Source organism: Podarcis raffonei, chromosome 10 (genome assembly GCF_027172205.1).
Source record: "Podarcis raffonei isolate rPodRaf1 chromosome 10, rPodRaf1.pri, whole genome shotgun sequence".
Lineage (NCBI taxonomy): Eukaryota > Metazoa > Chordata > Lepidosauria > Squamata > Lacertidae > Podarcis > Podarcis raffonei.
This window is the reverse complement of record NC_070611.1, coordinates 76248949-76273502: the sequence shown is the minus strand read 5'-3', so window position 1 is coordinate 76273502 and position 24554 is coordinate 76248949. Positions and strand designations below refer to the sequence as shown.

The 24554-nt window shown below is 47.1% G+C and overlaps 5 protein-coding genes across 12 annotated transcripts in view; 4 read left to right on the top strand and 1 right to left on the bottom strand.

Moving 5' to 3' along the window:
* Positions 1-24554, top strand: part of LOC128421742 (zinc finger protein 665-like) — a 168821-nt gene that overhangs the window by 115084 nt on the left and 29183 nt on the right. The window contains exon 1 of one of the 7 annotated variants that reach the window (XM_053404911.1): positions 5444-5520. The exons of 4 other annotated variants lie outside the window; for them this stretch is intronic. The gene's annotated coding sequence lies outside the window, so the exon portion shown is untranslated. Of the gene's footprint in view, positions 1-5443; positions 5521-19294; positions 19618-24554 lie in introns of those variants that run through there. 2 more of the 7 variants (XM_053404919.1, XM_053404921.1) reach the window with 2 other exon arrangements.
* The window catches only part of LOC128421703 (zinc finger protein 665-like), a 136964-nt gene that overhangs the window by 95859 nt on the left and 16551 nt on the right, over positions 1-24554 (bottom strand). The window lies entirely within an intron of this gene.
* On the top strand, positions 22-1790 carry LOC128421731 (zinc finger protein 658B-like). The gene has a single exon (XM_053404895.1). The coding sequence runs from the start codon at positions 30-32 to the stop codon at positions 1500-1502; it is 1473 nt and encodes a 490-aa protein (XP_053260870.1). The 5' UTR covers positions 22-29; the 3' UTR covers positions 1503-1790.
* On the top strand, positions 5432-11162 carry LOC128421730 (zinc finger protein 470-like). Of its 2 annotated transcripts, none has more exons than XM_053404893.1 (2): positions 5432-5515; positions 8840-11162. In XM_053404893.1, exon 2 carries the CDS (start codon positions 8972-8974, stop codon positions 10448-10450), a length of 1479 nt encoding a protein of 492 aa, XP_053260868.1. In that variant the 5' UTR covers positions 5432-5515; positions 8840-8971; the 3' UTR covers positions 10451-11162. The 2 variants fall into 2 exon arrangements, with proteins under 2 accessions (XP_053260868.1, XP_053260867.1); XM_053404892.1 differs by lacking the exon at positions 5432-5515 and adding an exon at positions 6704-6798.
* LOC128422901 (gastrula zinc finger protein XlCGF71.1-like) lies at positions 18750-24173 on the top strand (the record flags this gene model as incomplete). Its single annotated transcript, XM_053407521.1, has 2 exons — positions 18750-18777; positions 23596-24173. Coding segments are annotated over exons 1-2 (606 nt in total), but the record flags the coding sequence as incomplete, so codon positions are not given.

Genomic DNA, 24554 nt, shown 5'->3' with positions numbered 1-24554 from the left:
TTCACACAGGGGAGAAACCATTTAAATGCATGGAGTGTGGAAAGAGCTTCAATCAGAGTGGAGAGCTTAGATCACATCAACGGACTCACACAGGGGAGAAACCATATGAATGTATGGAGTGTGGAAAGAGCTTTAATGAAAGTGGAAGCCTTAGAAGACATCAATGGACTCATACAGGCGAGAAACCATATAAATGCATCGAGTGTGGAAACAGCTTTAATAATAGTGGAAGCCTTAGAAGACATCAACGGACTCACACAGGGGAGAAACCATATAAATGTATCGAGTGCGAAAAGAGCTTTAGTGATAATGGAAGCCTTAGGAAACATCAACGGACTCACACAGGGGAGAAACCATTTAAATGCATGGAGTGCGGAAAGAGCTTCAGTCAGAATGGAAGTCTGAAATTACACCAACGGACTCATACAGGCGAGAAACCATATAAATGCATTGAGTGTGGAAACAGCTTTAGTAAAAGTGGAAGCCTTAGACAACATCAATGGACTCATACAGGCGAGAAACCATTTCAATGTATCGAGTGTGGAAAGAGCTTTAGTAAAAGTGGAAACCTTAAACAACATCAACGGTCTCACACAGGGGTGAAACCATTTAAATGTATGGAGTGCGGAAAGAACTTCAGTCAGAATGGAAGTCTGAAATTACACCAACGGACTCATACAGGCGAGAAACCATATAAATGCATTGAGTGTGGAAACAGCTTTAGTAAAAGTGGAAGCCTTAGACAACATCACCGGACTCATACAGGCGAGAAACCATATAAATGCATTGAGTGTGGAAACAGCTTTAGTAAAAGTGGAAGCCTTAGACAACATCAACGGACTCATACAGGCGAGAAACCATTTCAATGTATCGAGTGTGGAAAGAGCTTTAGTAAAAGTGGAAGCCTTAGAAGACATCAACGGACTCATACAGGCGAGAAACCATATAAATGCATTGATTGTGGAAACAGCTTTAGTGATAGTGGAAGCCTTAGAAGACATCAACGGACTCACACAGGGGAGAAACCATATAAATGTATTGAGTGTGGAAACAGCTTTAGTAATAGTGGATACCTTAGACTACATCAACGGACTCACACGGGGAGAAACCATTTTAATGTATGGAGTGTGGAAAGAGCTTTAGTAACAGAGGATGCCTTAGAAGACATCAACAGACACACAGGGGAGAAACCATATAAATGTATGGAGTGTGGAAAGAGCTTCAGTCAGAATGGAAGGCTTAGAAATCATCAATGGACTCACACAGGGGAGAAATCATTTAAATGCGTGGAGTGTGGAAAGAGCTTTAGTGATAATGGAAACCTTAGAAATCATGAACGGATTCACACAGGGGAGAAACCATATAAATGTATTGATTGTGGAAAGAGATTTAGTGATAATGGAAACCTTAAAAAACACCAACGGTCTCACACAGGGATGAAACCATTTACAGTGGTGCCTCGCAAGACGAAATTAATCTGTTCCGCGAGTGTCTTCGTCTAGCGGTTTTTTTGTCTTGCGAAGCAACCCTATTAGCGGATTAGCGCTATTAGCGGTTTAGTGGCTATTAAAGGCTTAGCGGCTTAGTGGCTTAGCTGCTAAAAGGCTATTAGCGGCTTAGAAAAAGGGGGGGAAGCGGGAAAAAATCTCAAGACTCGCAAGACATTTTCGTCTTGCAAAGCAAGACCATAGGGAAATTCGTCCTGCGAAGCAACTCAAAAACAGAAAACCCTTTCGTCTAGCGGGTTTTCCGTCTTGCGAGGCATTCGTCTTGCGGGGCACCACTGTAAATGCATGGAGTGTGGAAAGAGCTTCAGTCAGAGTGGAGACCTTAGAAATCACCAATGGACTCACACAGGGGAGAAACCATATAAATGTATGGAGTGTGGAAAGAGCTTTAGGGTTAATGGACACCTTAGAGAACATCAACAGACTCACACAGGATAAACCATTTAAAGGTATGGACTGTAGAAGGAGCTTCAGTCAGAGTGGAACCCTTGATTTTTGTAAACAAATTCACACAAAAGACAAACCATATAAATATCAGGAAAGTAGATCGAGGTTCACTCTTAGTGGAAGTTCAAAATCAACAGACGTATGGACAGGAAGAACTTTAAGAGTTGAAACCCTTCACACGATCAACAAACTCAGAGAGGAGAAGCAGTTTAAATGAAAAGACTGCAAAAAGAATGGAGTAAATTTGTGACATATATTGAAAGTAATTGTAGAAATTTTATAGCTACAGTAGGTCTATCATAAACCTTGTGACGTGTACATAATTGGAACAGAAACTGTAAGAGTAGAAGTATACCAAGAAAACCGCAACAGGATAGGAAGGAAGTCGAGGCATGATCCAATGCAATGTAAATAAGATGATGGTACCAAAAAATGATTGTTAAGAGTTTGTTTTAGTTGTTGACTGTTTTGGTTTGTTTTCTGTTTTCTGTTTAACTGAAAATCTAAATAAAAATAATTAAAGAAAAGAAAAGACTGCAAGAAGTGCTTTATTTATATGGAGTGATTAAGGAACATCTAGGGACTCTCATATGGGAGAACCCATTTAGATGTATGGAGTGTGGGACGTCTTCCTCTCATGAGCAATGAACTCAGCAGGAAATCATTCCTAAAAGCATGAGGTATATGTGAAGTTCCGGTGTTTATATGTAAAACTGTATAATAATGAAATAATGAAGGCAACATCTCACAATGATGAGTATAATTTTAGATGAAAGTTTTTGCACCAAACTCTGTCACCCACCCCACCGCATGATCTCCCAGCACGGCTTTTTCACCAGAACTTCATCGCTGCTTCCGCGCGTTCTGAAGAAAACTTGAAATACTGAAATTGAATGGGAGATTTCCCCCAAGCCTAATTTCAAGAGGGGGAAGGGGGGCTACAGGTATCAGAGAAGTCTCCTGGGGGCACCATCTTTGCTCATGAACCCCATGGGGCAACCCCAGAGCTCCTGCTTATTCTGGGGTTTGAGGAAGATAGTATTTTTCCATAGTCCCAGAAGTTTTGCTTCAATCATGCTACTCAGGAATTTTCCTACCAGAGGACCACAGTGCTGTTGTTGCTGTTGTTGTCATGGACTGGCTGGTGAGGGGGAGGGGGAGGCATGAGCTGAGGAACCCACAGGTGAAGAAGGCTCAGATCCTGGGGACTGGTGGGAGGATGGCAATGAGCATAAAGAGGGAGAAAGGGGAGCAGAATGGGAGGGGAAGTGTTGCAAGCTGAGGAGGAAACAGGGTTTGATGAGCGGGAAGATGCTGGGGCAGAGAGCAGTTCAGGCTCAGAGGGAGGAGAGGAGGGAGCCAGGAGACCCAGAGGAGGCCGGCTGCTGAAGCATCCAGGGAGGCTCCCCCTCCTGCTGCGACCAGCATATGCCTCTGAGTCTGGCGGTTAGAACTCTTAGAATGTGGGGATCCCATTTTTCAACCAAAGCCAAAACTAAAACAAAAACCCGCTAGCCTTTTCCCAGGTCTTTCCTGACCTGACAGTCGTTCGTCTTCTCTATGAAGGACTCTACAAAGTCCTTCTCCCTCTTTATCCCATGGGGTCCCAGCAACCTTTTCTGCCTCTTACACACTATGGAAAAGAATCCCTTTCCATTGGATGCCTGGCAGCCCAGTGCCAAATCCGGCTGCTCCAGAGAGAACGGAAAGGAGCTGTAAACGCCCTTGCGCTCTGACGCGCACCAGTCCCTTCCTTCAGGATCTTTGTGCTGCCGGTGCAGCTGCATTTACGAGAAAAAGAGAAATTGGAAACTGAGCTGAAGTCCCTTGCTATCCAAAGTGGCCACTTGGACCAGCCTTGGGGCGTCTTCCTTGGGAAAAAGGAAATGTTTCAGATCTCAGGTTCCCCGACAGGGAATGAGAGCTTTGATTGGCGTTCTCCCCTTGCAGTTAATTGCCTCTCTAATTGCAGAACCCCAAGTCTCCCGTTCTCCCCTCCCCCTCCTCGCTACCTCTTGCCAGGAAGGCTGGGAGTGAAGACCGTAAGCAAAAGAGACAGCCAAGGATGAGAATCTGGGTTGCTGGGTGTTTCAGAGAATCCCGCCCACAATCTTCTCCATTCCTAGACTCACGTCCGCATGCGCTACTCCTGGCCATCCCGGGGTCTTTTACTAGATTAATTTATGGCGGGCTTGGGGCTGAAAATAAACTACCAAAAACCTAAATTACTGACAAAAAGCCTCACAATGGAAGGAAAAAAAGAACTTCAAGAAAAAACAGGTCTGGAAACTAAAAATAAGGTTAGATACCTAGGGATCTGGATTTCAAAAAAAGTTTAAATTTATCTTAGGATAATTCTAGTAAAGTATGGAAAGAAATTTTAAAAAATATGGAAACCTGGACCAAACTCCGTCTCTCGCTCTGGGGAAGAGTCTCGGTTGTGAAAATGAATATCCTCCCCAAAATGATTTTCTTATTCCAAACAAGGCCCATTTTAGGAGGAATGAATTGTTCTAAGGAGTGGAAAAGGGAAATATCTAGATTTATATGGAGTGGAAAGAAACCAAGAATTAAACACCAGCTATTAACAGATCAAAAGGAGAGAGGACGTTTTGCATTGCCAGATTTGGAATTCTACCATATGGCGGCAGGATTGGTTTGGATAAAAGACTGGATTACTCTAAAAGATACGGACCTATTAGACTTGGAAGGCCACAAGAATCTGTCTGGATGGCACTCTTCTTTAATATACGAAAAAGTGAAAGTCCACAGGGGATTTTTGAGCCATGTGATAAGGTAATCGTGATATAAAATCTGGAATAAATATAAAGGAATACTTGAGCCAAAAATACCCTTGTGGACATCACCAAGAGAAGCCAGGGCAGTAAGAAAAAGAAATACGAAAGCAGATTGGCCTACGTTAGGATTAATCCTAGAAATAGATAAAGACAAGCCTACATTGAAAAAATAGGATTAAATTAAAAATCACCTAATGGATTGATTACAATATTTTCAGTTACACCAAAGATTGGCCATGGATTTAAAGCAAGGAATTGCAAAAGAAACATCTAAATTTGAAAGAGAATTAATTTTTATGAAAGGAAAAAATATTTCAAAAATCTATGATTACCTTTTGGAATGGGAAAGAAGAACCAGTCAAGGCAGTTATGGTGAAACAGGCACAGGATTTTGGACACAACATATATATGGATCAGTGGGAGAGATTGTGGAAGGTAGATATTAAATTCACAGCATGCTATAACCTTAGGGAGAACATCATGATGATGTTCTATAGATGGCATCGTTCCCCCTTGAAACTAGCGAAAATGTATAACGGAGGGTCACCGACTTGCTGGATATGTAAAATAGATGTGGGGTCATACATGTGGTGGACTTGTGCAATCTTTAGGGAATTCTGGGATAATATCTATAATGATGATAGCCATTGCACAAATCTTCCCAGTCAAAGGACCCATTTTCATGATAGACAGTGCCTGGGGCTGGAGGCTCTACACACCGGGTTTGCCTGTGCAGGCCAAAGACTGCCAGTATTAGCACAGGTGAGGTTATGCCCCCCCCCCAGATTTACAGACTGTATATAAATGAGAAGTCATGAGTGGGATTATATTTTACAGCAACCCTGTGATTTTCTCCACCCATAACATTTCGTAAGCTGATATTGCAGTACGAATTCCAAATTAACTACAAAAAATCACATGATAATAATAATAGTTCAGTGGTACCTCGGGTTAAGAACTGAATTTGTTCTGCAGGTCCGTTCTTAACCTGAAACTGTTCTTAACCTGAAGCACCACTTTAGCTAATGGGGCCTCCTGCTGCCGCCGTGCAATTTCTGTTCTCATCCTGAAGCAAAGTTCTTAACAAAAGGTACTATTTCTGGGTTAGCAGAGACTGACTGTAACCTGACTGTAACCTCTGTAACACGAGGTACCACTGTAGAAGTTATAGTATTCGTCTTTTCCCCCAGCCACTCTGGGCAGCTTACAGTACATATAGGTAAAGGTATAGGGACCCCTGACCCTTAGGTCCAGTCGTGGCTGACTTTGGGGTTGCGGCGCTCATCTCGCTTTATTGGCCGAGGGAGCCGGTGTGCAGCTTCCAAGTCATCTGGCCAGCATGACTAAGTCGCTTCTGGTGAGCCAGAGCAGGGAACGGAAACGCCGTTTACCTTCCCGACAGTACAGTACATATACAAGACAGTAAAACATCAAACATTACAAACCTCCTGATACAGCTGTCTTCTAAATGTCAGATGGTTGCCTACTTCCTTGCCCTCGGAAGGGAGGGCATTCCATGGGGCAGGAGGCCCTCTGCCTGGTTCCCTGGAACTTCACTTCTAACAGCAAGGGAACCAGCAGAAGACCCTCGGAGGAGGACCTCCCTGTCTGGACGGAGCGATGGGGGTGAAGATGCTCCTTTAGGTCCACAGGGCCAAGGCAGGGGCCAAAACAGCACTCAAATAAGAAACAGACAAGCAGAGTAATAGCAGAATATGAAGTGGGAGCAGGCGCATTTCAATACTGTAATTTATATATAATTCAATGTCAGAGTAACCCTGGGACTAGATAACAAGCCTCCAGGTGGACGTGCCCCACCTGCCCTTCACTTTTCTCTTCCGCACGGGCAGAATCTGCCTTCTGGACTGTGGGATTCACGGTTGTTCTCCTCCTCTCCATCCACCAGGGCTCGACTTCAGGTGCAGCAGAATTCCACAGCCCCCAAAGGATTTGAGACCCATCAGCTTTCCTCACCTGGTTTAGCCGGCCGGTTGAAGCCGTTGCTTGAACCCCTGTTGCATGCTGACAGCTTCTGGAAGCCACAGGTGAGAGCTGAGTGCAGGGGGGGGACCAAGGGTGGAAAAATGACCCCAGAAGGTGCAGGACATGTCCCCCACCAAAGGAACTACTGCTCCCCAACACCCCATGACATCTAGATTCAGGTAGGTAGCCGTATTGGTCTAACACAGTTGATATAAAAAATAAAAAAATAGTCCAGTAGCACCTTAGAGACCAACTATGATTGTTCTAGATATAAGCTTTTGTGTGCATGCACACTTCTTCAGATACACTGAAACAGATGTCACCAGACCCTTGTATATCATGGGAGGGTGGGGTGGGGTTTTTTTTCAGAAGGGTACTCCTACTACCATCTCCTACTACCCTTCACTATATGAAGAAGTGTGCATGCACACAAAAGCTTATGCCTAGAACAAACTTAGTTGGTCCCTAAGTTGCTGTTGTTGTTGTTGTTGTTTAGTCGATTAGTCGTGTCGGCCTCTTCGTGACCCTGTCAGCCTGCCACCTGCATGCGTTGCTGCACTTAGCAGAGAAACACTCCCGGCAGCCAGCCATAAATTCCTTTCTTTATTTCCTTCTGACAAGATTACATGCAGAAGAAACAAAGCGACCCGTCTCCCATGACGCGTTGCTCTAACTACTTTCTCTTTTCCCTCTCCTTCGAGACCAACAGAGCCAATGGCTCAGCCCCTTCCGTTTTCCCCTGTGACGTGGATCCCCCTCTCTCTGAAGCACCCCTTCCTCCCCAGACTCACTATCCTCTTCTCTGTCTTCTGAGGAGGACTCAGTACTGAGCAGTGGAGATCGTTCCCTGTCTCCTCAAATTCTTTCCTCCTCGCTGCCTGCAGTTCCCTGACAGACCCCCTGGACCAGAGCACGCCAGGCCCTCCTGTCTTCCACTGCCTCCCGCAGTTTGGTCAAACTCATGCTGGTAGCTTCGAGAACACTGTCCCACCATCTCGTCCTCTGTCCTTCTCCTTGCGCCCTCCATCTTTCCCAACATCAGGGTCTTTTCCAGGAGGTCTTCTCTTCTCTTGAGGTGGCCAAAGTCTTGGAGCCTCAGCTTCAGGATCTGTCCTTCCAGTGAGCATTCAGGGCTCATTTCCTTAAGAATGGAGAGGTTTGATCTTCTTGCAGTCCATGGGACTCTCAAGAGTCTCCTCCAGCACCAGAATTCAAAAGCATCAATTCTTCGGCGTTCAGCCTTCTTTATGGTCCAGCTCTCACTTCCATACATCACTACTGGGAAAACCAGAGCTTGAACTATAAGGACCTTTCTTGGCAAGGTGATGTCTCTGCTTTTTAAGATGCTGTCTAGGTTTGTCATTGCTTTTCTCCCAAGACCCTAAGTTGCTACTGGACTATTTTTGTTAATTTTTTTACTTCAACTGTGTCAGACCAATATGTCTACCTACCATTAAGTACAGTTATCTCCTTGCCTTGAATATCCTGCTTTTCAGTGCCAGATTAGGATAGTCCTCTGTCAGAAGACAAGCACAGGATCAGGCAGCACATCATCATTATAAAGAACCATTGGGGTGGGTGTTTCCGCCTGGGATTCCCATGTGCCATCTGCTTCTCCTGCTCTCTCCATGCAATGCAAGGCATGAGGACAGAGGTCCATCTCCAAGAACAGGAGCTTCCCTGATCACCCATTCAGCTGACCCCAAGCACCTAGCCTTGTCACTAGTTCTCTGACTGACCCAGACCACAGCACTGGAAGAGATGAAGGCCTGGGTCTCCCAAAATTGTCCATATCGACCTCCTGAGGTCAGCGGGACAGTGCAGGTGATTCATGAAGAACTAGAGGTGGAAACGGGGGCAACCACTTGATTTGAAAGGCAGTCCCACAGGACAACAGTATTCCAAGATTATGCTCTGTTATTAAAGATGATTGAGGATTATGAAAGTTTGCTGATGCATTACTATCATTAGACATCATACCATTTTCATTTCCTAAAAATTGGGAACTTGGGTAGGACATGGGAGAAGGTAGGAGATGTTGAAATAAGAGAAGGTGCTAATGGCGGATGTATCCTTTTTTTGTGTCTGTTCGTTCTCCTGAAGCCCAAACAGGATTTCCTTTCTGCCCGCTCTGAAAAAGGGGATGCAGAAGACAGAATTGCAGGGGACAGGGCACCTTTTGTTTCATTAGGAATAGCCATTAAAATGTGTGAAATGTGGAAGATGCTTCACTGAATGAGCACACATAGTTCACATCAACAAACACAAAAAGGAACGAACCCACTTAAAGGTATGGAGTGTGGAAACAGCTTCTGTTTCAATGCAAAACTTAGAACACACCAGCTGACTCACACAGGGGAAGAACTATATTTATTTATGGAGTGTGGAAAGAGCTTTAATGATAGTGGAAGCCTTAGACAACATCAACTGACTCACACAGGGGAGAAACCATTTCAATGCATGGAGTGTGGAAAGAGCTTCAGTCGGAGTGCACACCTTAGAAATCATCAACGGACTCACACAGGGGAGAAACCATATGAATGTTTGGAATGTGGAAAGAGCTTCAGTCAGAGTGGACACCTTAGACAACATCAACGGACTCACACAGGGGAGAAACCGTTTCAGTGTATGGAGTGTGAAAAGAGATTTAGTGATACTGGAAGCCTTAGAAGACATCAACAGACTCACACAGGGGTGAAACCATATAATTGTATGGAATGTGGAAAAAGCTTCAGTCAGAATGCAGACCTTAAAATACATCAACGAATTCACACAGGGGAGAAACCATTTAAATGCATAGAGTGTGGAAAGAGCTTCAGTCAGAGTCGAGACCTTAAATATCATCAACGGACTCACACAGGGGAGAAACCATATAAATGTATGGAGTGTGGAAAGAGCTTCAGACAGAGTGCACACCTTAGAAATCATCAACAGATTCACACAGGGGAGAAACCATATGAATGTATGGAGTGTGGAAAGAGCTTCAGTCAGAGTGGAGAGGTTAGATCACATCAACGGACTCACACAGGGGAGAAACCATTTACATGTGTGGAGTGTGGAAAGAGCTTCAGTTATAGTGGAAACCTTAGAAGACATCAATGGACTCACTCAGGGGAGAAACCATTTAAATGCATGGAGTGTGGAAAGAGCTTCAGTCAGAGTGGAGACCTTAAATATCATCAACGGACTCACACAGGGGAGGAACCATATGAATGTATGGAGTGTGGCAAGAGCTTTAATGAAAGTGGAAGCCTTAGAAGACATCAACGGACTCACACAGGGGAGAAACCATTTAAATGCATGGAGTGTGGAAAGAGCTTCAGTCAGAGTGCACACCTTAGAAATCATCAACGGATTCACACAGGGGAGAAACCATATGAATGTATGGAGTGTGGAAAGAGCTTTGGTCAGAGTGGAGAGCTTAGATCACATCAACGGACTCACACAGGGGAGAAACCATATAAATGTATGGAGTGTGGAAAGAGCTTTAATGAAAGTGGAAACCTTAGAAGACATCAACGGACTCACACAGGGGAGAAACCATATAAATGTATGGAGTGCAGAAAGACCTTTGGTGATAATGGAAAGCTTAGATCACATCAACGGACACACACAGGGGAGAAACCATTTCAATGTATGGATTACAGTAACTGCTTCACTCAGAGTGGAAATCTTAGAAAACATCAGCAGACACACAGGGGAGAAAGTATTTAAAGGTATGGATTGTGGAAGGAGCTTCAGTCAGAGTGGAACCCTTGATTTTTGTCAACAAACTCACACAAAAGACAAACCATCTAAATATCAGGAAAGTAGAAAGAGGTTCACTCTTAGTGGAAGTTCAGAATCAACAGACTTATGGACAGGAAGAACTTTAAGAGTTGAAATCCTTCAAACCATCAACAAACTCAGAGAGGAGAAGCAGTTTAAATGAAAAGATTGCAAAAAGTGCTTTATTTATAATAGAGTGATCAAGGAACATCCCAGGACTCTCACATGGGAGAACCCATTTAGATGTATGGAGTGTGGGACGTCTTCCTCTCAGAGTCCACTCTGAGCAATGAACTCAGCAGGAAATCATTCCTAAAAGCATGAGGTATATGTGAAGTTCTGGTGTTTATATGTAAAACTGTATAATAATGAAATAATGAAGGGAACATCTCACAATAGTGAGTATAATTTTAGATGTAAAGTACCTTTGGTTTTTGCACCAAACTCTGCCCCCCCCCCCACCGCATGATCTCCCAGCACTGCTTCTTCACCAGAACTTCATCGCTGCCTCCTGCCCTGCGTGGTCTGAAGAAAACTTGGAATACTGAAATTGAATGGGATATTTCCCCCCAAGCCTAATTTCAAGAGAGAGAAGGAGGGGTGCAGGTACTAGGGAAGTCTCCTGGGGCCCCCACATTCACTCAAGTACCCCGGGACAATTTACTGCCATCAGCAAACTTTGCCCCTCCCTGCTCCCTCCTAGGTCTAGATCATTTATGAACAAGTTGAAAAGCCACAGGTCCCAATACTGATCTTGAGGGGACTCCGCTTTCTGCTCCTCTCCATTCAGAGAACTGTCCGTTTACTCTCTTGGTGTTTCAGAAGGAGGGCTGCCTCCAACTGGGGAGGCACATTTATTCTAGGGGCACCTTTCCGGGTCCCCACGGTGCCCCCCAACCTGGCTCCACTCGGCCAGGGCAGCTGCATCTTGTTTCGCTGCAGGTGAGGCTGCCCCCTGCGATGTGGGGTCTTAAAGGAACTTCATGGGGGGGGATCAGCGAGGAGGAGCTTCTGGATCCTGTGCAGCCCCCCCTGCCTGCTCCCTTCAGGTTTTCTGAGCCCCTCCCTTTTTCATTTCAAGGATTGGGGGTCCCGCACAGCCCTCAGGGCACCTAAGCATCGGGGGGAGCTATTTTGTTTGCTGAGGGCAGGAGTCACAATCCTGGCGCACTGCAGAATGTCTGGGTTTTAGGTATGGGGTGAAAAAAGGTGGGGGGGGAGGTGGAAAAGAGGTGATAGGGGAAATATCCTATTTTTAATCATTTTTATTGATTTTCCAAAAAAATCTTGAGTGTTCACTGGAAGGACAGATCCTGAAGCTGAGGCTCCAAGACTTTGGCCACCTCATGAGAAGAGAAGACTCCCTGGAAAAGACCCTGATGTTGGGAAAGATGGAGGGCACAAGGAGAAAGGGACCACAGAGGACGAGATGGTGGGACAGTGTTCTCGAAGACTTCCGGGTTTGTGCCTCCAGTAATGGCGGAATTCCTCTGATCGGGATGTTACGGTAAAATCTGGGTGCGAGGCTGCTCTGCCACCCAGCTCGTTGGACTAAGTCCGCGGGTCCCTGCGGAAGAAAATGAGCTCAGCCGGAGACAGGAGCAAGCTGCAGAAGATCCACGTTTATTGCGCAACAGGTTCAAGGCGAGATTGAACCGCGAGAAAGGCGTGACATAAACTTTTGAAACTTCCCTCCATGCCCCAGAATACAGTGCAAAACACATCCCAGTTACATCATGAATACATTAAGAAGAGGTTGGGTTACACAGGATTAACATATGGAGGAGGGAGGGGGGAATATGCAGAGCTGGAGATATGCGCAGATAAGCACTTCCTGATGAGAAGACAATGGTCCATGTACTGGCATTTCCTGGAGGAAAGGCTTGGCAGAGTGATTTGACAGGATTAGGGTCTTGACACCTTGCTTGAGGGATTATGGAGGACAGGGGAGGTGTGGTGGAGTCCTAGAGAAATTGAGCAAATTGGCATGTTGATTTTCTATGAATTTTATAGATTTTAGTCCCTTTTGACATTGACAATTGGAAATAAATGGATATATTATAGCGAAGAAGAAGGTGAAGAAGACATGCCCCCCTCTTTCCGTATCACACTTAAACATTAGGAAGAACTTCCTGACAGTAAGAGCTGTTCGACAGTGGAATTTGCTGCCAAGGAGTGTGGTGGAATCTCCTTCTTTGGAGGTCTCTAAGCAGAGGCTTGACAACCATATGTCGGGAGTGCTCTGATGGTGTTTCCTGCTTGGCAGGGGGTTGGACTCGATGGCCCTTGTGGTCTCTGCTTTTTAAGATGCTGTCTAGGTTTGTCATTACTTTTCTCCCAAGACCCTAAGTTGCTACTGGACTATTTTTGTTAATTTTTTTACTTCAACTGTGTCAGACCAATATGGCTACCTACCACTAATACAGTTATCTCCTTGCCTTGAATATCCTGGATACGAAGGGACCAGGACGCTTCCAGGAGCTGTTTTCAAAGAGGGCAGAATTTGACCCGCAAGGGGAGTTCCTGCACCCATTCCTTGAGCTGTTCGACAGTGGAATTTGCTGCCAAGGAGTGTGGTGGAGTCTCCTTCTTTGGAGGTCTTTAAGCAGAGGCTTGACAACCATATGTCAGGAGTGCTCTGATGGTGTTTCCTGCTTGGCAGGGGGTTGGACTCGATGGCCCTTGTGGTCTCTTCCAACTCTATGATTCTATGATTCTACCCCACTGGCTCTCAACAAGACTCTCAGGTTACCACCTCAACCCCTCCTCAACCCCTCCTCTTTGTGATGTGTCAATGATGTAGTCATGATGTAGTCTTGGGGGTGTAGCATGGGGGATTTGTTGTTGTTGTTTAGTCGCGTTCGACTCTTCGTGACCCCCTGGACCAGAGCACGCCAGGCACTCCTGTCTTCCACTGCCTCCACAGTTGGGTCAGGGGATTAGCAGCTAATAAAAGTTGGGGTCTTCTTTTGTTCGGGGCTTCCATCTTATTCCACCTGGTGGGAAAAACGTAAAAGGCGGATCTACACGGATCCTCGTGAATTCATATGATTTTTTCATTCAAATTAAATAAAACCACCATGATACTGTAGACCATGTCTTACTCTGTAGAAAGCATCAAAAAAATCACGCATCCACTGTTTCGGGGGGGGCGCAGGGGCGCAAAAACATGGTTAAAAAACACGGATCCTCATGGATCCTCATGATTTTTCCACTAGATCAGCCCAAACTCACCATCAGATCAAAGATCATGGCCATGGGCACAGCATCCACCACAAAAATCACGGATCCACGGCTTCCTGGCGAAACCGTGGCCCAAAAACCTGGTTTTGAAGCACGGATCTTCATGGATCCACATGCTTTTTGCACAAGACCAGCCCAAAGTCACCATCAGATCAATCATCATGGCCAGGGGCACAGCCTGCACCACAAAAATCACGGATCCACGGCTTTCTGGCCATACTGTGGCCCAAAAACGTGGTTTTGAAGCACGGATCCTCATGGATCCTCACGCTTTTTGTATTGGGCCAGCCCAAATTCACTGTCAAATCACACATCATGTCCAGGGGCACAGCATCCACCACAAAAATCACGGATCCATGGCTTCCTGGCCACTCCATGGCCAAAAACGTGGTTTTCAAGCACGGCTCCTCATGGATCCTCACACTTTTTGCATTGGGCCAACCCAAACTCACTGTCAAATCACACATCATGTCCAGGGGCACAGCCTGCACCACAAACATCACGGATCCACGGCTTCCTGGTCATACCGTGGCCCAACAACGTGGTTTTGAAGCATGGATCCTCATGGATCCTCACGCTTTTTGCATTGGGCCAACCCAAACTCACTGTCAAATCACACATCATGTCCAGGGGCACAGCATCCACCACAAAAATCACAGATCCATGGCTTCCTGGCCACTCCATGGCCAAAAACGTGGTTTTCAAGCACGGATCCTCATGGATCCTCACGCTTTTTGCACTATATCAGCCCAAAGTCACCGTCAAATCACACATGATTTGCAGGGGCACAGCTTGCACCACAAAAATCACGGATCCACAGCTTCCTGGCCACTCCATGGCTCAAAAACGTGGTTTTCAAGCACGGATCCTCATGGATCCTCATGCTTTTTGCATTGGGCCAACCCAAACTCACCGTCAAATCACACATCATGTCCAGGGGCACAGCATCCACCACAAAAAACTGAGATCCACGGTTATCTGGCAGTGGTATGGCCCAAAAATGTGGTTTTCAAGAACGGATCCTCATGGATCCTCACGCCTTTTGCATTGGGCCAACCCAAACTCACCGTCAAATCATACATCATTCCCAGGGGCACAGCCTGCACCACAAAAAACTCAGATCCACGGCTTCCTGGCCACTCCATGGCCAAAAACGTGGTTTTCAAGCACGGATCCTCATGGATCCTCACGCTTTTTGCACTATATCAGCCCAAAGTCACCGTCAAATCACACATGATTTGCAGGGGCACAGCTTGCACCACAAAAATCACGGATCCTCGGCTTCCTGGCCACTCCATGGCTCAAAAACGTGGTTTTCAAGCACGGATCCTCATGGATCCTCACGCTTTTTGCATTGGGCCAACCCAAACTCACCGTCAAATCACACATCATGTCCAGGGGCACAGCATCCACCACAAAAAACTGAGATCCACGGTTATCTGGCAGTGGCATGGCCCAAAAACGTGGTTTTCAAGCACGGATCCTCATGGATCCTCATGCTTTTTGCATTGGGCCAACCCAAACCCACTGTCAAATCACATATCATAGCCAGGGGCACAGCCTACACCACAAAAAACTCGGATCCACGCCTGCCGGGCCATACCGTGGCTCAAAAACGTGGTTTTGAAGCATGGATCCTCATGGATCCTCATGATTTTTGCACAAGATCAGCCCAAAGCCATCATCAGATCAAACATCATGGCCATGGGCACAGCATCCACCACAAAAATCACGGATCCATGGCTTCCTGGCCATACCGTGGCCCAAAAACGTGGTTTTGAAGCACGGATCCTCATGGATCCTCACGCTTTTTGCATTGGGCCAACCCAAACCCACTGTCAAATCACATATCATAGCCAGGGGCACAGCCTACACCACAAAAAACTCGGATCCACGCCTGCCGGGCCATACCGTGGCTCAAAAATGTGGTTTTGAAGCATGGATCCTCATGGATCCTCATGATTTTTGCACAAGACCAGCCCAAAGTCATCATCAGATCAAACATCATGGCCATGGGCACAGCATCCACCACAAAAATCACGGATCCATGGCTTCCTGGCCATACCATGGCCCAAAAATGTGGTTCTGAACCACGGATCCTCATGGATCCTCATGATTTTTGCACAAGACCAGCCCAAAGTCACCATCAGATCAATCATCATGGCCAGGGGCACAGCATCCACCACAAAAATCACGGATCCATGGCTTCCTGGCCATACCGTGGCCCAAAATCGTGGTTTTGAAGCACGGATCCTCATGGATCCTCACGCTTTTTCCATTGGGCCAACCTAAACCCACTGTCAAATCACATATCATAGCCAGGGGCACAGCCTACACCACAAAAAACTCGGATCCACGCCTGCCTGGCCATACCGTGGCCCAAAAATGTGGTTCCGAAGCATGGACCCTCATGGATCCTCATGATTTTTGCACAAGACCAGCCCAAAGTCACCATCAGATCAAACATCATGGCCGGGGGCACAGCATCCACCACAAGTATCACGGATCCATGGCTTCCTGGCCATACCGTGGCCCAAAAACGTGGTTTTGAAGCATGGATCCTCATGGATCCTCATTATTTTTGCACTAGATCAGCCCAAAGTCACCATCAGATCAAACATCATGGCCAGGGGCACAACATCCACCACAAAAATCACGGATCCACGGCTTCCTGGTCATACCACGGCCCAAAAACGTGGTTTCGAAGCACGGATCCTCACGGATCCTCATGATTTTTGCATTGGGCCAACCCAAACTCACTGTCAAATCACACATCATGGCCATGGGCACAGCCTGCACCACGAAAAACTCGGATCCATGGCTTCCTGGCAACACCAGGGCCCAAAAACATGGTTTTGAAGGACGGATCCTCATGGATCCTAACGCATTTTGCACTGGGCCACCCCAAACTCACCATCAAATCACACATCATGGCCAGGGGTACAGTCTGCACCACAAAAGACTAGGATCCACGGTTATCTGGCAACGCCATGGCCAAAAAACGTGTTTTTGAAGGTCGGATCCTCATGGATCCTCACGCTTTTTTCATTGGGCCAACCAAAACTCAACGGCAAATCACATATCATAGCTAGGGGCACAGCCTACACAACAAAAAACTCGGCTCCACGGTTATCTGGCAACGCCATGGACCAAAAACATGGTTTCGAAGCACGGATTCTCATGGATCCTCTTGATTTTCGCACTAGATCAGCCCAAAGTCACCATCAGATCAAACATCATGGCCAGGGGCACAACATCCACCACAAAAATCACGGATCCACGGCTTCCTGGCCACACCGTGGCCCAAAAACGTGGTTTTGAAGCACGGATGCTCTTGGATCCTCATGCTTTTTGCTTTGGGCCAACCCAAACTCACTGTCAAATCACACATCATGTCAAGGGGCACAGCCTGCACAACAAAAAACTCAGATCCACGGCTTCCTGGCCATATCGTGGACCAAAAAAGGTGGTTTTGAAGCACGGATCCTCATGGATCCTCACGCTTTTTGCACTAGATCAGCCCAAACTCACCATCAAATCACACATCATGGCCAGGGGCACAGCCTGCACCACAAAAATCACGGATCCATGGCTTCCTGGCCACTCCATGGGTCAAAAACATGGTTTTGAAGCACGGATCCTCATGGATCATCACACTTTTTGCATTGGGGAACCCCAAATTCACCCTTTATTCACATATCTTGTACATAACCACAGATCTGACCACAAACATCATGGATCTACTGCTTCATGGCCCTGGCCAGATGCTGGCCAATTTTTAGGTGGGTGTGCTGGGATGGAGGAAACGTAGTCGGCTGAATCTCTATCCTTTAAAGATGGGCGTCCAATGGCTGGGCCAGAATAATTTCAGTTTGGTTTGCCAGCTCCCAGCTCTTCATGGGGCGCAATAGTCACCTGTAGCTGCCATCAGGAGTCCCTGTGTGATCCTGGATGCTTCTGTCTCTATGGAGGCATTGGTCACAAATGTAGCCAAACTGGAATTTTCGAATCTATGTCAGGTTAGGCAATCGGTACCGTACCTGTCCCTTTCCAACCTAGCCATGGTGATCCATGCAGTAGTCACCTGCATACAGTGGTACCTCGCAAGACGAATGCCTCGCAAGACGGAAAACTCGGAAGATGAAAGGGTTTTTGTTTTTTTGAGCTGCTTCGCAAGACAATTTTCCCTATGGGCTTGCTTCACAAGACGGAAACGTCTTGCATGTTTGTTTCCTTTTTCTTAACACCGTTAATACAGTTGCGACTTGACTTCGAGGAGCAACTCGTAGCACGCGGTGTGGTAGCCTTTTTTGAGGTTTTTGAAGACTTTGGTGATTTTTGAAGCTTTTCCAAAACTTTTCCGACACCGTGCTTCGCAAGACGAAAAAAATCGCAAGACAACAAAACTCGCGGAACAAATTAATTTCATCTTGTGAGGCACCACTCTACTAGACTACTTTAACTTGCTGTCGCGGGGGGGGAGGGGGGAGAAAAGGACCCAGAGACCCCTCCAGCTCCCCCAAGCGCCTTCCGTGGGGCCTGGATCCCGGCACGCATGCTGCGAAGAGGCGGAGATGGGGCGCGCATCCACGAGGACTCCCTGGGGCGCGGAGAAGCGGGCCAGGAAAGTGTTAAGGGGTGCAGGAAGCCCCCTGTCCCTCTCCGGCTCGTCTTGGGGGGGCAATAGGGACGGAGAGATGGGGGGCGCACGGCAAGGGGTGAGCCTCTGGGTGCAGAGGAGACTCCAGGAGAGAGGAAAGGGGCCTAGGGTGGGGAGAGGAGGAGACGAGGACCCAGAGACCCCTCCAGCTCCCCCAAGCGCCTTCCGTCGGGCCTGGATCCCGCCACGTGTGCTGCGAAGGGGGCTTTCCTCGCAGGGCGGACCCCTCGCCCGGTTTCCCCTGGCTCCGCACATCCCATGAAAAGCTTAAGGGGCGCGAGAGACGCCTGGATAGAGACCCCCCTGTCCCTCCCTTGCTCCTGTCGGGGAGGGGGCCCTAGGATGGAGAGATGGGGGCGCAGGACGTGGGGTGAGTGGTGCCAAGGAAGCCTCTGGGTGCAGGGGAGACTCCGGGAGAAAGAGAGGGGGTCATGGAAGTGGGCGGAGAAGGGAGGGGGCGTCCCCTAGGCAGGGAAGCGCAGCATTGGCAGGGTGGGTGGGGAGATAGGAAGACCAGTCTTTGGGGAGACATCTCCATCATGACGCCCACGATGAATCTCCGGAGGGGCCGCCTTGGCTTCTCCCTCCCGCCAAGCAATCGACCCCCCCCTTCAAGGCGACCAGAGAGGGATCCCTGGAAAGTGGGGGTCCTGTCCCCCCCCACCCTTCCATCCTGCAGTCTCCATCCTCTTCCCACCCCATAAGCCCCCATAATCCCCTGTCCTGTCTAGACACAGCGCTTCTGCCCAGTCCAACCATTGGTCCCCTGGAGAGGAGAGGAAATCCCGAGAGGAAGAAGGGAGGGGGGAGGCCTTCTCGGAAGCGGCACGTGGTTTCCGCAATCCCACCCAGGAAGCAGCCAGAAACCTTTTCCTCTCTCTCAGGCTTCCATCTTTATTGTCTTTTCCGCTGAGGATGAGGATAATGTACACCTGTCATCAGAAACAGGGGTGCAGAGTCCATGGAATGGCTCTCAGGATCGATACAGAAGTTGCACCTCAAAAGCATTTCTGTTCCTCTTATTCTTTGTAGGCAATGTCAGAGTGACTGACAAGCTGAGATACAATCCTTCAGCATCCGATGACAGTGACTGCATGAATCTTCCCAGTCAAAGGACCCATTTTCATGATAGACAGTGCCTGGGGCTGGAGGCTCTACACACCGGGTGTGCCTGTGCAGGCCAAAGACTGCCAGTATCACCACAGGTGAGGTGTGTGACATCCCCAAATTTATAGACTGTATGTGAATGAGTGTTCCTGGGTGGGATTATCGTTTATGGCAACCCTGTGATTTTCTCCACCCATAACATTTCATGAGCTGATATTGCAGTACGAATTCCAAAATAACTACAAAAAACCACAAGATAATAATAATAGTACAGTGGTACCTCAGGTTAAGAACTGAATTCGTTCTGCAGCTCCGTTCTTAATCTGAAACTGTTCTTAACTTGAAGCACCACTTTACCTAATGGGGCCTCCTGCTGCCGCCGCGCCACCAGTGAAGTGAAGGCCCAAGACAGGTGTTGATAATCATGTGAGCTACGCACAGGTGGGCTGAAGCGAGCTACTGCCATTCCTGTGGAGCCTCCTTTTATTGACACAAATACATTTTTGGGCTGTGACCTTTACACATCTTCCGTCCCAAAATCGTGGGGTGGTACAAAGTTATTTTGGCACCTGTTCCACAGCGTCATTTTCCCCTTGCTCAATGTATGACGAATGGAGACAAACGTCTCATGGAAAAGGGTTACAGACAGGACACCGCAAACTGCTGAGATCGCGAAAGGTCAGGCAGAGGTGGAACGATGTACAGACAGCTGTGGCTTGTCTGGCGGGGGAGTTGCCCTGCACCCCAAGGTCACGCGTGCAGGCTGACCGTGGCTGCCTGCTGGTGGGGAAGTCTGCTCCCTCCAGACCCCACTCCCCACTCCACGATATCCCTACACACCAGAGCAGGATTTCTGTTCTCATCCTGAAGCAAAGTACTTAACAAAAGGTACTATTTCTGGGTTAACAGAGTCTGTAACCTGAAGCGCCTGTAACCCGAGGTACCACTCTAGACGTTATACTATTAGTATCTTCCCCCCAACCACTCTGGGCAGCTTACAGTACATATAGGTAAAGGTAAAGGGACCCCTGACCGGAAGGTCCAGTTGCGGCCAACTCTGGGGTTGCGGCACTCATCTCGCTTTATTGGCCGAGGAAGCCGGTGTACAGCTTCCGGGTCGTGTGGCCAGCATGACTAAGCTGCTTCTGGCGAACCAGAGCAGCGCACGGAAACGCCATTCACCTTCCTGCCGGAGTGGTACCTATTTATCTATTTGCTCTTTGATGTGCTTTCGAACTGCTAGGTTGGCAGGAGCAGGGACCGAGCAATGGGAACTCATCCTGTTGCGGGGATTCGAACCGCCGACCTTCTGATCAGCAAGTCCTAAGCTCTGAGGTGTAACCCACAACACCACCCGCGTCCCTACAGTACATATACAAGACAGTAAAACATCCAAAAATTAAAAACCTCCTGATACAGCTGTCTTCGAAATGTCAGATAGTTGCATGTTTCCTTGCCCTCTGAAGGGAGGGCATTCCATGGGGCAGGAGGCCCTCTGCCTGGTTCCCTGGAACTTCACTTCTAACAGCAAGGGAACCAGCAGAAGACCCTCGGAGGCGGACCTCCCTGTCCGGACTGAACGATGGGGGTGAAGATGCTCCTTCAGGTCCACAGGGCCGAGGCTGATGAGGGCTTTAGGTTGCAGGTCTTGCTCCTCCATAATGATCGATGTATAGTTAGCAGAGTAGGAGAAAACACTCAGAGGCAGGGGGGGGAAATCAGCTGAAAAATTTATTACTGAAAACAGAGAAGCATAACAGGATCCAAAAAAATAGGAAAAATGTAACTCACAGTAAAACCCTGACTTAGCATACCAAAACAGCACTCAAGTAAGAAACAGCCAAGCAGAGTAGAGTAATAGCAGAATATGAAGTGGGAGCAGGCGCATTTCAATACTGTAATTTATATACAATTCAATGTCAGAGTAACCCTGGGACTAGATAACAAGCCTCCAGGTGGACGTGCCCCACCTGCCCTTCACTTTCCTCTTCCGCACGGGCAGAATCTGCCTTCTGGACTGTGGGATTCACAGTTGTTCTCCTCCTCTCCATCCACCAGGGCTTGACTTCAGGTGCAGCAGAATTCCCCAGCCCCCCAAGGATTTGAGACCCATCAGCTTTCCTCACCTGGTTTAGCCGGCCGGGTGAAGCCGTTGCTTGAACCCCTGTTGCATGCTGACAGCTTCTGGAAGCCACAGGTGAGAGCTGAGTGCAGGGTGGGGACCAAGGGTGGAAAAATGACCCCAGGAGGTGCAGGACATGTCCCCCACCAAAGGAACTACTGCTCCCCAACACCCCAGGACATCTAGATTCAGGTAGGTAGCTGTGTTGGTTGGACATATTTGAAATACAAAATTTAAAAATAGTCCCGTAGCACCTTGGAGACCAACTATGATTGTTCTAGATATAAGCTTTGGTCTGCATGCACACTTCTTCAGATACACTGACACAGATGTCACCAGAGCCTTGTATATCGTGGGAGGGTGGGGTGGGGGTTTTTCTCAGAAAGGTACTCCTACTACCATCTCACACTACCCTTCACTATATGAAGAAGTGTGCATGCACACAAAAGCTTATACCTAGAAGTTGATCCCTAAGGTGCTACTGGACTATTTTTTTATTTTTTTACTTCAGCTGTGTCAGACTAATATGGCCACCTACCATTAAGTACAGTTATCTCCTTGCCTTGAATATCCTGCTTTTCAGTGCCAGATTAGGATAGTCCTCTGTCAGAAGACAAGCAGAGGATCAGGCAGCACATCATCATTATAAAGAACCATTGGGGTGGGTGTTTCCGCCTGGGATTCCCATTTGCCATCTGCTTTCCTTCTGCTTCTCCTGCTCTCTCCATGCAATGTGAGGCATGTAGACAGAGGTCCATCTCCAAGAACAGGAGCTTCCCTGAGCACCCATTCAGCTGACCCCAAGCACCAAGCCTTGTCACTAGTTCTCTGACTGACCCAGACCACAGTCCCTGGAAGAGATGAAGGCCTGGGTCTCCCAAAATGGTCCATATGGACCTCCTGAGGTCAGTGGGACTGTGGAAGTGATTCATGAAGATCTAGAGGTGGAAATGGGGGCAGCCACTTGATTTGAAAGGCAGTCTCAGAGGACAACGGTATTACAAGATCATGCTGTGTTATTAAAGATTATTGAGGATTATGAAAGGTTGCTGATGCATTGCTACCATTTGACACCTTACCATTTTCATTTCCTAAAAATTGGGAACATGGGGAGGACATGGGAGAATGTAGGAGATGTTGAAATAAGAGAAGGTGCTAATGGCGGTTGATGTGCCCCTTTTCCCCTGTGTTCTCTTTCCTGAAACCCAAACAGGATTTGCTTTCTGCCCACTCTGAAAAAGGTGATGGAGAAGACAGAATTGCAGGGGACAGGGCACCGTTCATTTCATTAGGAATAGCCATTAAAATGTGTGAAATGTGGAATATGCTTCACTGAATAAGAACATAGTTCACATCAACGAACACAAAAAAGAAAGAACCCATTTAAAGGTATGGAGTGCAGAAAGAGCTTCTTTTTCAATGCAAAACTTAGAACACACCAGCGGACTCACAGAGAGAGAAAACGTTTTAAGTGCAGGGAGTGTGGGAAGAACTTCAGTCAGAGTGGAAACCTTAAATTGCACAAAGGGACTCACACAGGGGTGAAACCATATAAATGTATGGAGTGTGAAAAGAGCTTCAGTCAGAATGCAGACCTTAAAAAACATCAACGGATTCACACAGGGGAGAAACCATTTAAATGCATGGAGTGTGGAAAGAGCTTTAGTGATAGTGGAAGCCTTAGAAGACATCAACGGACTCACACAGGGGAGAAACCATATAAATGTATCGAGTGTGGAAAGAGCTTTAGTGATAATGGAAACTTTAGAAGACATCAGCGGACTCACACAGGGGAGAAACCATTTCAATGTATGGAGTGTGAGAAGAGTTTTAGTAATAGTGGATGCCTTAGGAAACATCAACGGACTCACACAAGGGAGAAACCATTTAAATGCATGGAGTGTGAAAAGAGCTTTAGTTATAGTGGAAGCCTTAGACAACATCAATGGACTCACACAGGTGAGAAACTGTTTCAGTGCACGGAGTGTGAAAAGAGTTTTAGTGGTAGTGGAAGCCTTAGAACACATCAACAGACTCACACAGGGGTGAAACCATATAAATGTATGGAGTGTGAAAAGAGCTTCAGTCAGAATGCAGACCTTAAAAAACATCAACGGACTCACACAGGGGATAAACCATTTAAATGCATGGAGTGTGGAAAGAGCTTTAGTGATAGTGGAAGCCTTAGAAGACATCAACGGACTCACACAGGGGAGAAACCATATAAATGTATCGAGTGTGGAAAGAGCTTTAGTGATAATGGAAACTTTAGAAAACATCAGCAGACTCACACAGGGGAGAAACCATTTCAATGTATGGAGTGTGAGAAGAGTTTTAGTAATAGTGGATACCTTAGGAAACATCAACGGACTCACACAAGGGAGAAACCATTTAAATGCATGGAGTGTGAAAAGAGCTTTAGTTATAGTGGAAGCCTTAGACAACATCAACGGACTCACACAGGTGAGAAACCGTTTCAGTGTACGGAGTGTGAAAAGAGTTTTAGTGGTAGTGGAAGCCTTAGAAGACGTCAACAGACTCACACAGGGGTGATACCATATAAATGTATGGAGTGTGAAAAGAGCTTTAGTTATAGTGGAAGCCTTAGACAACATCAACGGATTCACACAGGGGAGAAACCGTTTAAATGCATGGAGTGTGGAAAGAGCTTTAATGATAGTGGAAGCCTTAGGAAACATCAACGGACTCACACAGGGGAGAAACCATATAAATGTATCGAGTGTGGAAAGAGCTTTAGTGATAATGGAAACTTTAGAAAACATCAGCGGACTCACACAGGGGAGAAACCATTTCAATGTATGGAGTGTGAGAAGAGTTTTAGTAATAGTGGATGCCTTAGGAAACATCAACGGACTCACACAAGGGAGAAACCATTTAAATGTATGGAGTGTGGAAAG